The sequence below is a fragment of the Schistocerca serialis genome, chromosome 1 (genome assembly GCF_023864345.2).
Source record: "Schistocerca serialis cubense isolate TAMUIC-IGC-003099 chromosome 1, iqSchSeri2.2, whole genome shotgun sequence".
Taxonomy (NCBI): domain Eukaryota; kingdom Metazoa; phylum Arthropoda; class Insecta; order Orthoptera; family Acrididae; genus Schistocerca; species Schistocerca serialis.
The window spans coordinates 1253027951-1253043249 of record NC_064638.1 but is presented as its reverse complement, the minus strand read 5'-3'; the positions used below and the strand labels follow the sequence as shown (position 1 = coordinate 1253043249).

Sequence of the window (15299 nt, the reverse complement as noted above, 5' to 3'; positions counted from 1 at the left end):
ATCCGGGCAAGTACACCGGGTAGGGACCGTGTCTCTTCCGGAAGTTCACCAGGGATTTATTGGGCTTAAGAAGTTTTAATTTGATTCACTCTTTGACGTACGGCAAGAAGCCGTAAACCCTTCGTGCTGTTGTGAACAATCCCCATTGTGACTGCATTTTTTCATAAAAAGCAGTTTCATTTCTATAGAATTCTGAAAATTCCTTCCCATGATATTTGCTACTTTAATGAAGTCGGGCTTACTCAGCAAACATGTGGCAGCCCTTTGCCTTTTAATTAAGCCAACTGGGCATAAGCCGATTATAGCTGCCGAGACATCTGTTGGTGTAGTGCCAAAGGTCCCAGTTGGTTGTACTACTATATTTCTTTGAATTCGCCTGACTGGCAAACACAGCCAGACGAGCCTCAGCCTGTGGGCCCAGACACTCGCCCCATACCCCATGATCGATGTAAGAAGATGGCAGATATTAATAACATTTGGAGGAAGAGGAGACCTCCTGTGAACTACACTTATAAGTTTATTATACAAAGCAATAGTTTTGTTACTTACTTGCTCGATTGTGTGTCTAAGGTCATCCTCTGGTCGAGGTGGATACCCAGGTATTTTGCAAACGTTTGACATCTGATTATGTCATACTTAATTTTACTAATTGGTTCTCGTACAATTTTACCGTTAAAAATAATATAACTTGACTTGGAAGGTGCAACTGCCAATTTTGACCTCTGTCACCAGTCCTTTCATAATGTCGTAGCTGCCTTTACTAGTACCTCTATTCGTCTTCTGCACCAGGACAAGAAGGTCGTTCGCATAGGCAAACGCCCTTAACACAGCTGCCTTTTCCTGCAAACTAGCCACAAGTGACTCAACGAACTGTTACAAATCGGTTGCGTGAAGGACAGCTCCGAGCCAGACGCTCTGTAGCGTGCGTACCACTGACCCCAAACCACCGCCATTTGCGACTTCATTGGTGTCAAGCGAGAGCTCGTTGGAGGGCAGAGTGGAGGTCTGTTGTCTCTCCGGATGAAAGCTGGTTCTGCGTCGGTGCCAGTGACGGCAGTGTGTTGGTTAGAAGGAGAACAACTGAGGGTCGAGGTCGAGGGTGCGATGTCACATGACTGCAGGAGGCACTCAAGTAGTTATCCCACACACCCAGACTGCAAATCAGTAGTCAATCTGGTGATTCGACCTGCTGTGCTGCCACTCATGAACTGCATCCCACAGGGTGTTTTCCAACAGGATAACACTCGTCCACATAGCGTTACTTTAACTCAACATGCTCTACAGAGTGTCGAGATGTTGCCTTGACCTGCTCAGTTACCAGATCCAGATCTGTCTCCAGTCGACCACATGCGGAACATCATCGGCCGACAACTCCAGCTTCTTCCAGAAACAGCACTAACCGTACTGTATTGACCGACCAAGTGCATCAGGAATGGTGCTCCAACTCACAAACTGACATCTGGCACCTATACAACAGAAAGCATTATGGCGTTTACAGTGGTTATTAACATACCAGCATTTCACATTTGCAATGGTTTATCTCGCGCTTATAATAACCCGTTGTCTTCCAATGTTACCTAGACAAATACATTTCCGAAATTTCATTATTCTACATCAACTACACTCCTGGAAATTGAAATAAGAACACCGTGAATTCATTGTCCCAGGAAGGGGAAACTTTATTGACACATTCCTGGGGTCAGATACATCACATGATCACACTGACAGAGCCACAGGCACATAGACACAGGCAACAGAGCATGCACAATGTCGGCACTAGTACAGTGTATATCCACCTTTCGCAGCAATGCAGGCTGCTATTCTCCCATGGAGACGATCGTAGAGATGCTGGATGTAATCCTGTGGAACGGCTTGCCGTGCCATTTCCACCTGGCGCCTCAGTTGGACCAGCGTTCGTGCTGGACGTGCAGACCGCGTGAGACGACGCTTCATCCAGTCCCAAAAATGCTCAATGGGGGACAGATCCGGAGATCTTGCTGGCCAGGGTAGTTGACTTACACCTTCTAGAGCAAGTTGGGTGGCACGGGATACATGCGGACGTGCATTGTCCTGTTGGAACAGCAAGTTCCCTTGCCGGTCTAGGAATGGTAGAACGATGGGTTCGATGACGGTTTGGATGTACCGTGCACTATTCAGTGTCCCCTCGACGATCACCAGTGGTGTACGGCCAGTGTAGGAGATCGCTCCCCACACCATGATGCCGTGTGTTGGCCCTGTGTGCCTCGGTCGTATGCAGTCCTGATTGTGGCGCTCACCTGCACGGCGCCAAACACGCATACGACCATCATTGGCACCAAGGCAGAAGCGACTCTCATCGCTGAAGACGACACGTCTCCATTCGTCCTTCCATTCACGCCTGTCGCGACACCACTGGAGGCGGGCTGCACGATGTTGGGGCGTGAGTGGAAGACGGCCTAACGGTGTGCGGGACCGTAGCCCAGCTTCATGGAGACGGTTGCGAATGGTCCTCGCCGACACCCCAGGAGCAACGGTGTCCCTAATTTGCTGGGAAGTGGCGGTGCGGTCCCCTACGGCACTGCGTAGGATCCTACGGTCTTGGCGTGCATCCGTGCGTCGCTGCGGTCCGGTCCCAGGTCGACGGGCACGTGCACCTTCCACCGACCACTGGCGACAACATCGATGTACTGTGGAGACCTCACGCCCCACGTGTTGAGCAATTCGGTGGTACGTCCACCCGGCCTCCCGCATGCCCACTATACGCCCTCGCTCAAAGTCCGTCAACTGCACATACGGTTCACGTCCACGCTGTCGCGGCATGCTACCAGTGTTAAAGACTGCGATGGAGCTCCGTATGCCACGGCAATCTGGCTGACACTGACGGCGGCGGTGCACAAATGCTGCGCAGCTAGCGCCATTCGACGGCCAACACCGCGGTTCCTGGTGTGTCCGCTGTGCCGTGCGTGTGATCATTGGTTGTACAGCCCTCTCGCAGTGTCCGGAGCAAGTATGGTGGGTCTGACACACCGGTGTCAATGTGTTCTTTTTTCCATTTCCAGGAGTGTATTTTTCGGTGTTGTGATTTTTTTTCCGTCAGTGTAGTTGTAAATACGTCTCCCGTGGAAGACTAGCGTGCCTCACCTATCTTACAAGTTGAGTGAGCAGCGTCTTTCTGACTCTGCTCGAACACCTGCTTCCTATTCTTGCTACGCGACGCGTTACTCATCCCCCTTCACCATCACCTGCTTGGCGTTCCAATACAGCCTAATTGTTGCGAATAATACTTTCATACCCTGTTCTAAGTAACTGGGCTGGTGAATCCAGTGAAGGTACAACCTCGACAGTAAAGTAACAAATAAATATAAGCTCAATTACAAGAACTTCTACGGCAGTCCATACTACACGTATTGAGTTGAGATATTCTACTGACAATACTGGGCCATGTACTACTGTATACTTCGAAATGCATGACGATCTTCGTGACTAAGAAACATTTGCAAATAATCGACGTCTGCGTTGTGTAAGCCTCCTTACGCTTTGAGGCGCCTAAGTATTTGGGTACAACTATCACCCTCCCTCATATCCTGTTCCAGTTGCGAACAGTGTGCGGGAAGAACGTCTGTAGACAAGTTCTGCATCAGGTATACAGCCCCATCGGCTCAAAAATTTTCAAGACTGCGTTAATAGCATTAATACAAAAAAGAGAGAGAGAAGTTACGAGAATGGTTTTAATGCTTGAGGTGCTCTACATAGTTTCTCCACATTTGAGCACAGCGCACAGCACGTTCATACGACCATGTGAAACTGTCAGAAATGTTTTTCTTCGGGATGTTTCTGGTCTCGACAATCACGTTGGCTCTAATTTCGGCTATATCGTCATGTGAATTACTGCACTTCGTTCCGGTAGGTTTGTATTGATAACACCAATGATTTTTTCCAGAAAAGAATCGTCCGTGTTTTGCATTTCGTCAAGTCACGTAAGGCGTCAACACCACTTTGTTTTTGTTGAAGAGTCAAGTTTGATTTTTTCTAGAAAAGAATCGTCCGCGTTTTGCATTTCAGTCACGCCACGACAGGCGTCAACACCACTTTCTTTTTGTTCAGGAGTCAAGCTGTCAAGTACAAACTTTCTACACACCTCTCCATTCTTCAAAAAATTCTGGAAAATGCCCTGAACGCTTGATTTAAAGATGTTCAGTTCGTTGCTCCGTTGCGATTTGTGACACAACAGCATTGACCCACTACGGACGCACCTTCAATACTTAACACTAATTTTCACAACTGACTGGTCGAATGCACATCTGTTGTTTACATTTGTTAGTTCAAGCTAACACCGTAGTCACTCCGCTTATACGCCAGGAATAATGTCAGTCTCGGAAATTTTTTGACGGATGGGGCGTTTCTCACATTTTATCGTCGTGTTCATTTTGCAAGATGCCTGTGGTAGGAATTAATATGTTGCTTGATACTTCTCGGAATGTGCTTTTGCCAAGACAGGTAGCAGTAAAACCTTTCATGAGACAAACCGCCTTTCCGTAACGCCTGCCAATGGCGTCTCAGTGACGCTCTCGTGATTAAGAAACTAACATTTGATTATTTGCACTGCTCTTCATTGGATCTGCTCTAATTTCTTTAATAATCGTACCTAATAAGGGTCCACGACTGTCTAAGAGTATTCAAGAAGCGGTCGCACCGCTGTTTAGTAAGCTAAAACTTCCGTGGACAAATTACATTCAAAAACGTATCTGGTATATCCTGACCTTCCTGATAATTTTATGTGATCGTTTCAATTTAGATTGCTTTTGATACATACTCTTAGATACTGAATATTTGGGACCGTTTCCAATGATTACTCGTCAATCGTGTAATCGAAGAGTAGTGGATTTTCCGCCTATTTACCCACGATACGTTTAAGCTGCTAGTCACCGTACCAACCAACCATCAACCGTTTGCAGGCCTGCCTCCATGTCGCTATAGTATTACTACAAAATAACTGCAGTTGAGCAGCATTGGGCATGGTCAGACCTCTTGTATGGGTAATCCCAATGGTACAACGCCACGTGCTGTTAGCTCCTTTCTCTTTGCATTTCCAGGTAAGGGAAGTAGAGGTCGTGGCGTAAAGTTACTGATCCAGTTTCCTGGAGTTATTTTCAAACCTCTCCGCCGTGTCTCATGAATTGACGGCATGTGATACTGTTGATGGTGATTCATCAGATGGAGACGTTAAGGTGGGCGGTGTGTGTCCAGCACAAACAAACATGACACCACACTAAACACACTCATTACACTCATCTATATTTTTCAGATGCATTTGAACACACAACTCTCACGCACCGTGAAGGAAAGGTGCCACTGTGTACGATGAAAAGTAAAAAACTTCAGAATTAGGCAGCGGAACTTCCCCGTCGAGGTAGCCCTATTGACGATTGCCATACGACTTTACTTTTTTTGCTACAATATTCTGATTTCCGACTTACCTATTTAAAATATCCAGTCTGGTGTATACATGCAATAATGGAACCGTATGTTCAGAAATCGTCTATGTTCTAATATAGATGATGCAATAAAGGCAGCTTTGAATTTACGCCGTGTGTCGAGGTTTGTACAGTGGTGCTCCCTCGCCATTACATTGTCATGAAGAAGAAATTAGCTTGATGTTAGGTGTAACGTAAACGAGATGCAGTTATTGTGGAAAGGTTTATAGACACATAGTTACTTGCTCATTTCTATCATGCCAACACTATTTTCATTTCAGGAGTCCCGTAACAACTGTAATGAGAAATTGGCATGAAACAATTTTCTGCGCTGTTGTATGTATCTTTGAAGTAAATACAAGTAAAAATTTCATTTTTCCTGGGTGAAACTGCGACTGAAAAATAAACAATACGACAAATTGTTTTTTAAATTTCCTCTTGTTTTTCGCTAACGTTCTGTGCTTCCAGGCTGTGCGGTAAGTCCCTCAATAATCTAGAAAATATTCGTTTCCTTTGATGTTGCTTTACCATGCACCATTTAGTTATTGTACGCCGATTACGTCCACAGTTCACTGAGTGCTGTTTATTCTTATTACCCTCGAGTGGTTATCAAACAAAGATCCATGGTACTTACGTTCTTGGCAAGCCTTAATGTTCCCGTCCAAATCTTGTTCATCAGATCCGGCAACTAAACACTCTTTCTTTGCCGAATTTGTTTCGAGGCCCCACTTCTTACATTCTTCAAGTTTCCTAGTTATGTACCTAGTGTCCAAGCATCTACGATAGACAACACTACGTCATCTGCAAACAATACTTTGTCACCATACTATAAGGAAATTGCAAGGAGTTTTCACGTACAGGGGGAATGAGATATACCATGTGATCAGTATTGTAGAGAGACAAAAATGGTTCAAATGGCTCTGAGCACTATGGGACTTAACATCTGAGGTCATCAGTCCCCTAGAACTTAGAACTACCTAAACCTAACTAACCTAAGGACATCACACATATCCATGCCCGAGGCAGGATTCGAACCTGCGACCGTAGCGGTCGCGCGGTTCCAGACTGAAGCGCCCTTAACCGCGTGGCCACTCCGGCCGGCTGTAGAGAGACAGACAATGCATCACATCCTACGTTACTGAGCATGGTAGTTACCCCTATAATTATTTTTATTACGTTTATGATTTCAAGTACTCCTAATTTTTAGGAAAAGTCACATATGAAAACTGTTATTTTATATTTAACAGTTATTTACATACTCGCTAAGGGAAGTGACCTAACAACGGCCAAATTGCGGCTCTTTAGCCTTTTGATTAAATAAATTTAACAATTAATAAAGTTTAATTTAAGGGTTTAATATAGTTGATGTTTATAGCAAGGTCATTGTGTTGTACAGTCTTTTCATTGTGTGAAGTATGTGGTGGTTGCTGCTGGTGACATTGCGTAAGGAATTATTGGAAATGATGTTATAGCGAAAAGGATGCAGGATGTCTACGAGCAGGGAAAGTATAGAGAGGATGTGAGTGTTAAAAGATGCATTGGATGACAGCTGTGTAAGGTTGCAGCCTTCATTTGGCATCGGGTGGCATAGAGCAGGTTATGTTGTTCGGAGATGCATGCAAGCACGGTCTTCTTGGCAGACGTGCTGGAGTGTATGCAGCTATCCGCACTGCTATAAATACAGAGGCTATTCCGGACTTCAAGGGAGTACGCAAGGTATGTACGTCTCACGGTAAAGATGTTAAATTAAAAAATGAATTGTGTCACCTGGACGTCATTCCTACTCGTCTGGAGTAGTGACCGTATTAATGCCTGTGTGGCTATTTGCGCTGTAATTTTTGCTTGACAGTACGAAATAATCGAAACTGCAATTGGCAATAAATGATGTTTTTGAGTGCTTTCGGCCCTATTCCACATGAAATTAGTAAACTTTTCTTTGTCTCGAAGTCCCCAGAGGCAGCATTTCTCAGTTTTACTGTGTACTTCAAATTAGTATAGGAACTCTTTACAGCGACGCCTCAAACACATTTTTACCTAAAACTTGTAAACAACAGCACCACTGTTGTAGATATCCGCAGTCCCGCTCGCTACCTCCTCATGAGGAAGAAATCGCTCTCACCTGCTTCGTGAGATCCCGGCAGGATGATGGTGTCGTCTCGGAACCAGGAGGAGACGGAGACGTCGTCCCGGACGAAGGGCGGGATGACGCAGCGCAGCACCGCCGTGTTGCCCAGCAGCGCATGCGAGCGGTACACCTGCACCTCGTAGTCCTGCCGCACCACTGCAACAGAAGATGCAAGTCCGCGTTACGGCCGAAACGTCGAAGGATAATCATCTAGCTACCACTCCAACTGCACGCCAGACTTACACAGATATCATAGTCTTCCTGTCGTCTATCATCTGGAGTGTTCTAAATGTATGGAGTTAAAGTCATATGGGCGGCAGAGGATGATAGGCTGAATATTTTGAGATCAGGAATCAACGCTCTGAAATGAATATTTCAGACGGTACGAGGTGCTGAATAAACAATGCGTGTGAGGCACGTGGTTATCAATTGCTTACGTTTTATCATAACCAACATCGCAATATCAACGCAGAGCTGTATCGAGACGATACTACGCCCCTGGCAGAAATGCAAAGATGCCCCCCCCCCTCCACCTCCCCTCCCCCCCGCCCCCCAACCGAGGAACTTTCTGCAATTATTTCTAAGCTTGAACGAACGACACTTCCACGGAGACTTGTCCAAGAACTATATCCAGAACTAACTTTTCACTACGCAGCGGAATGTGCGCTGATATTAAGCTTCCTGGTAAAAGAACTGTGTGCGGACCGAGACTCGAACTAGGGACCTTTGCTTTTCGCGGGCAACCGTCTGAGCTACCCAAGCACGACACCCGCCACTTCCTCACAGCTTCGCTTCTGCCAGTACCTTCCAAACTTCACAGAAGCTCTCCTGCGAAACTTGTAGAAGTAGCACTCCTGGAAGAAAGGATACTGTGGAGACATGGCTTAGCCACAGTCTGGGAGATGTTCCAAGACTGAACTTTTCACTCTGTGTTGGGTTGAGTTGACAGGAAACTTCGTGGCTGATTAAAACTGTGTGCCAGACCGAGACTCGGACGGGGCATGAGTCGTGCCTGGGTAGCTCGGTTGGTTGAGCGCTTGCCCCCAAAATGCAAAGATTGCGATTTCGAGTCTCTTATCCGGTACACAGTTTTGATCTGCCAGAAAGGTTCAAGAATTGCATGTGGTAAATGTTTGGCACAGTCTCAGCAAAGAAACGTAAGACTTTCAGCTTATTTTTAGATGAACATAGTATACACCTAATGGTTTATAGAAGCAATGTTGTTATTCCTGAATTCTTCTTTATTTACACAGCAGCGAAGCTTGACAGCAGATAAAGTACTGCTTGTAAGAGCCTAGAAGAAGATCTCACCCGGTTAATTCTTAAACCATCTTCCCCTCCACCTCCGCCCTTGCCGACTGCCTACCTCACACCTCTTCCTCCCTTCTACAGAGAAAGTGGTAAATGATAGTGTTAGCACTTTGGTGGTCCCCGGGATATGTACGTAGACGTGCAAGCAGATGTAAAAACAAGTTATACGATGAGAGTATCTGTTCTCGAAAGAACAGGTAGTATTGATGACCGTGCAGCTTCTCTAGAATAAATGATAATTAATTGAATGCCATTTTTTCCATTGCTAGTCTGCTTTTGATGTCCTTATTGCCCAGTCCGTTATTGGTTATTTTACTGCCTAGGTAGCAGAATTCCTTAACGTCATCGACTTCGTGACCATCAATTCTGATGTTAAGTTTCTCGCTGTTCTCATTTTTACTACTTCTTACGTACTTAAGAAGTTCTTTGAATAGTATAAAAAATGGGTTTTGAAAATTAATTCTAAGCAGACGGACACCTTATTAAAGTATGTAAAGAGTTTAGGTACCTGGGTAGGATGCTATCACCTGTAGGACACCCGCAACAAAGAAGGAGCGAAATGTTTGGAAATATGCATTGTCCTAATTGGAAGAAATTTATCTCTGTAGACAGAAACCTGTGAGAAACTGGATATTTAAGACGCAGAGAGATGGCTGGCTCATGCCTCGACTGGAATTAGAGGAGATAATGAGAGGCCGTGAGGGCGAGGATTGATCAGTACGCGCCAGTCAAATGGCCTTAGAAATGAGCACTGCGAAGAATACGGCAGAGTATCGAGTTTTGTACCTAGAGGATAGTGTACCTAGCGGCACACGAAATTTTGTGGTCGGTAGTTCAGTCTAGTAAATAGAATCAGATGAAGAAATGTGCACTAGAGATAGCGGTAAGCAGTTTCTGCCATGTTATACAGTTTTTGTTGATGTTAAACATGAGGTCTAAGATAACAGCAGTTGAGTGCTGTGTAATATGTTACAGCTGTTTGGAAAAAATTGTCAGTTTTTCAGTTGCAGAATTTTACGATTAGTAAAACGATATATTTTTTTAGAACTATTTATATAATAAGTGGACAGTTAAGCCATTCTTTTTCGGTCGAGCACCATCTTGTACCGCAAAAGAGACGAAACATTTCTACCATGGAACATTTTATTTTCGCAAATGAACTGAGATCCTTTTCGTCGTAACAGATTTACCGGTCTTGGAAATGGAAATTTTTGTTAGTTTTCAGCAATTCCTGTTTATAAATCTATTTTGCTTGTAACTGGTTTTTGATAATACTTATCGTTACTGAGTATTGCTGCATAGTAGATTAATAATAGAACGGATAGACAGCACTGACAAGATTTTCTCGACTGCAGCGCTCTTAACTTTGAATAGAACACTTGTTCCTGGGTACATAATCATGTTATACCTTGGAACATGTTTTCACATTTGGAAGAATCTTAATTTTCAGGTGTAATGTTTTTTAATTTCAGAAAGAGACTGCAGCCCATAAGAATTGAACGCTATCATTTAAAAATAGATTAAGAAAATGTATTAAACTATTATATGGCAGGGTAAAGACGAAAGACTGGAAAAGGCACTGAGGTACAATCCTGTCCCCTACTGAGCGAAAGTTACTGGTGAAGCAGTAGTTGCACCTCACATATAAGCAACATGTGTAAGCAGTGGCTCCAAGGGTTCTGAACCAACAGCTCAGTTTTGTCAATGGATTGTGTTGTAATTTCTGCAAGGGAACCGTAGCACGCCACTTTGAATAGTTGTCAAAACGTAAGTTATTATTATTTATACTGATGATGGAGGAGAGAGAAAGAAAAGGAAAGAGAAGGAACTGTTAACATCAGCTGCATTTGGACGTTATGTGGAACCAGAGACGACGACTGAAACAGTGCTTCGGACCGGAATTCGAATCACTGCGCCATCAGGACACGTGTTTATTGCACGTACTCGGACTATCTCTGTACGCTACCCGGCGGCTGACTCACATTCCCACTTAGCGCCACTATCCGCACTCCCCTCTAGTCCTCCAAGCTCGCTAATTTTTAGATTCCCTCTGGAGGTCGTGCGTAAATGTGCATCTGCAGTGAGGGTTGTAGATTCATTGCCCATCAAGGCGAATAAATTGTATGAGTGCGTGGTGTCCGTTCTTTCGGACATGTCCGAATCAATTATTTGAAAGTGTGGTGTCCATTCTTTCGGACAACCATCGGTGAAGATGTACGTTTACGTTCGACCTCTAGCGGAAATCTAAAAATTAGCGACCATGGTGGACATGGAGGGGAGTGCGGATAGTGGCGCTTAGTGGGAATGTGAGTCAGTCGGGTAGCGTACCGAGGTAGTCCGGCCATTTGCAGTAAACATTGTGTCCGGGTGGCACAGTGCTTAACACAGCTGTCTAGCAAGTAGAGAACCACGAAGTTCTAGCGCCTGTCCAGCACACATTTTTCCTCGTCGCCGCCGATTCCACACAAAGTCCCGATGCAGTTGATGTCATTAGTTCCTGCCTCTTCCTCTTCTTCCTCCCCAATCCCACATAAATTTACATAAAAGACACTCAGTTTTCACTTTCGACCATTGGTTCCTCATCTCAAACTACTTACAGTTGAATCCAGCACCACCTACATAGTTTTGAAGCTAGAGGTATGGAGCTTCCTGTAGACACTCAGAATAAATCAACACTCTGGAAGAGAGTACTAGCTGCAAGTTACAGACTTCAAGGATGGTAACGAGCAATCCTCGTTTAATAATAGCAGTCGGAAGATGCTGAGGCAACACTTATTCCAATAGTGTTCTAAAATAGCGCGGACATGCCGAGAGGTGGTCACTAGAAATTCATACGTTTACAAGGAGGGTTATGTGCGTTGCGTATAACTTCCAAATCATAACTCTTTCTGAAAAATCCTAGAAAATTTTGGTCCTATTTAAAATCTCTTTGCGAGTTCAACCTTTTTTTGAATAATTATTCGAGAAGTTTGTACAGAAACATGAAACACTAAATGGAAAGCCGCAGTCCTTAATTTCATACCGAAAAAATCGTACAAGGTTTTAAGAGACACCACCGTTCAACTTCCACTCAAACTCCCAAATGGAAGCAAGGGAAATATCTGAAAAAGGAGATAGGTGCCAGAAACGCATAAGTTTAGAACCGTGTTTTGCTAGGAGCACTCTCCAGCATTGTCTCATTTCTTAATTTGCTTTTAGAGCGTATCAGTTTTACACGAAATCGAAGCGCGAAAGAGCGGAGGCGCAAAATTATAACTATAACTTCCGCCTGATGTAGGATTCTTGAGCATATTCTAGATTTGAAGACAATGATTCTTCTACAGAATGTGAGTGAGAAAAAAAAAGCTTCTGTCCAAAAGTCAACACGGATTTAGAAAGGGTCGTTAATGATATGCACAAAACTGTCTTAAAACCTCTACATTTTGCGATATACACTATGTGATCAAAAGTATCCCGATACCCCCAAAAACATACGTTCTTCATATTTGGTGCATTGTACTGCCACCTACTGCCAAGTACTCCATATCAGCGACGTCAGCAGTCATTAGACATCGTAAGAGAGTAGAATGGGGCGCTCCACGGAACTCACGGACTTCGAACTTGGTCAGGTGAGTGGGTGTCACTGGTGTCATACGTCTGTACGCGAGATTTCCACACTCCTAAACATCCATAAGTCCAGCGTTCCCGATGTGATACTGAAGTGGAAACGTGAAGGGACACGTACAGCACAAAAGCGTACAGGGCGACCTCGTCTGTTGACTGACAGAGACGGCCGACAGTTGAAGGGGGTCGTAATGTGTAATAGGGAGACATCTATCCAGACCATCACACAGGAATACCAAACTGCATCAGGATCCACTACAACTACTATGACATTAGGTGGGAGGTGAGAAAACTTGGATTTCATGGTCGAGCGGCTGCTCATAAGCCACACATCACGCCGGCAAATGCCAAACGGCGCTTCGCTTGGAGCAAGGAGCGTAAACATTGGACGAGTGAACAGTAGGAAAACGATGTGTGGAGTGACGAATCGCGGTACACAATGTGACTTGGTCTGAGTATGGTGAATGCCCGGTGAACGTCATCTGCCAGCGTGTGTAGCGCCAACCGTAAAATTCGGAGGCAGCAGGGTTATAGTGTGGTAGTGTTTTTCATGGAGGGGGCTTGCACCCCTTGTTTTGCGTGGAACTGTCACAGCACAGGCCGTCATTGATGTTTTAAGCATCTTCTTGCTTTCCACTGTTGAAGAGCGATTCGGGGAGGATATTGCATCCTTCAACACGATCGAGCACCTGTTCATAATGCACGGCCTGTGGTGAAGTGGTTACACGACAATAACATCGCTGTAATGGACTGGCCTACACAGAGTCCTGACCTGAATCCTACAGAAGACCTTTGGGATGTTTTGGAACGCCGACTTCGTGCCAGGCCTCATCGACCGACATCAATACCGCTCCTTAGTGCAGCACTCCGTGAAGAATGGGCTGCCATTCCCCAAGGAACCTTCCAGCACCCGATTGAACGTATGCCTGAGAGAGTGGAAGCTGTCATCAAGGCTAAGGGTGGGCCAATACCATATTGAAGTCCAGCACTACCGATGGAGGGCGCCAGGAACTTGTAAGTCATTTTCAGCCAGGTGTCCGGATACTTTTGATCACATAGTGTATATTGTAGTGCTTCCGAACGCTTGTGACACTGTACCACACTGCAGAATAATAACAAAGACCAGAGAATATGGAATAGTTATTGAAATATATGATGCACTCGATGAGTTTTTGAGTGATAGAATCTAGAATGCTATTGTGTACGGCGAGTGCTCATCACAGAAAAAGGTATCACCAGGACTGACTGAGGGAAGTTCGGTAGGACCTGTCCTGTACTTCGTTTGAAGAATTGGGACTGTTTGCTGACAGCAATGTCATGTCTGGAAAATTATTGCAGGTAGGTATCTGTAGTGGGTGTGATGACGATGTGGAAAGAGTTTATCATTGTTGCTTTCTTTAATCCAGATAAATGTGCTTACCCAGACGGCTACGTTCGAAAATGATACGCTGCCTGACTCAGTTCACGTCGACACAGCTGCAGCGAAGCGAAACGATATGAAACGAAACTAGCAAATAAAGTACGCATTACTCCACTCCATTTTGGTCGGATGCAGCAACAGTGGTTCAGTGTTCTAAAATTAGAAAACAGTCTCTGTTGCAAATGGTTTTTTAATAATGTCGTTATTTTGTACATCGAATGCCGCATTAGACATATTTAAAGGCCACTGTTATGATGAGGTTGAAGTGAAATCCGCAGTAGTCAAATGTGGACATAGGAGAGCCAAACCACGGAGGTGCGAAGACAGGTTGGCGATCACAGTCATGTATCACAGTGACAAACACGCACTGCTCTAGGCCATGTATATGGTGAAGCTTGCTTGTTAACAGAAAGGATTTCAATGTAAATAACACACGACAATTTTATTCACTCGTAAAGCCGGCTATGTAGTTCTAGCTCGTGCACCGTAATTGGATAACGTCAACATTTTATAATAAGAACTATACAAATGACTCAAAATAATTGTGGAAAGACGTCTGAAGAACTTGTGAATCTGAAAACAGATAACGTATTTCAAAAAACACAACAATGTACAGTATTTGACTGTCAGTAGTTGCTGTCAAGCAGTGTTCTTCTATTGGGATACTTTATTTTACAATTTTTCGATACTGTTTCACTATCTCCGTACGCAGTTGGACAGAAGTTTCAGTGGGGACAAAGTAATTACTGACAAATGACTAAGAGAAAATATCTGAGATTTCAGTTCGAGTCCTGTACGGGAAATTTTGAATGGAATTTTACAGACGTTGCTTATCTTGTCTCACAAGAGAGCCAACAACATTTTTATTTTTTATCTAAATTCTTCTCGAGGCCTCTTGGAGGTTACTGATTTGAGATAGGTAGACACACTTGTCCATGCGTGCTACTAAGAGGAATGCTGGTGGTGTGTAAAAAGTATTGTCTAGAAAAAACTTTTAATTATTTCATACAGGGTCTTCGTAAATTCCCTTTAGAAACTTGTAGGACGTGCAGAGGGGAGTGTGAACGTAATATTTTGAATAGGAACCCATGTTCGGAAACGTACCGTTTCCGTTAGACGACAGTTTCAATTCAGATGTTTAACTCATACACTTCTGCTTGAGAAACTGAATTTGGCGTGAAGCAGTACAATTATTATTTAACAGTTCGAAAGGAAACATAACGGAACATCCATTTATCACTTAAACACGTTTCTTTGTGTTAAGACTTAAACATTATGAGTTTACGTAATTACAAACCAAAAACGACGCCAGCACAGTGTACGTACCGAACAGTACAGATGCATTAAAACAGCGGCTCGATTGGTGACCACCAGCGTTGTTACAGAC

At 44.3% G+C, this 15299-nt stretch overlaps 1 protein-coding gene across 1 annotated transcript in view; it reads right to left on the bottom strand.

The window, feature by feature from the left end:
* Window positions 1–15299, bottom strand: part of LOC126456738 (Down syndrome cell adhesion molecule-like protein Dscam2) — a 427689-nt gene that overhangs the window by 365680 nt on the left and 46710 nt on the right. The window contains exon 3 of the mRNA XM_050092487.1: window positions 7573–7734. Within this exon, the coding sequence (XP_049948444.1) occupies window positions 7573–7734 (162 nt within the window). The remainder of the gene's footprint in view (window positions 1–7572; window positions 7735–15299) is intronic.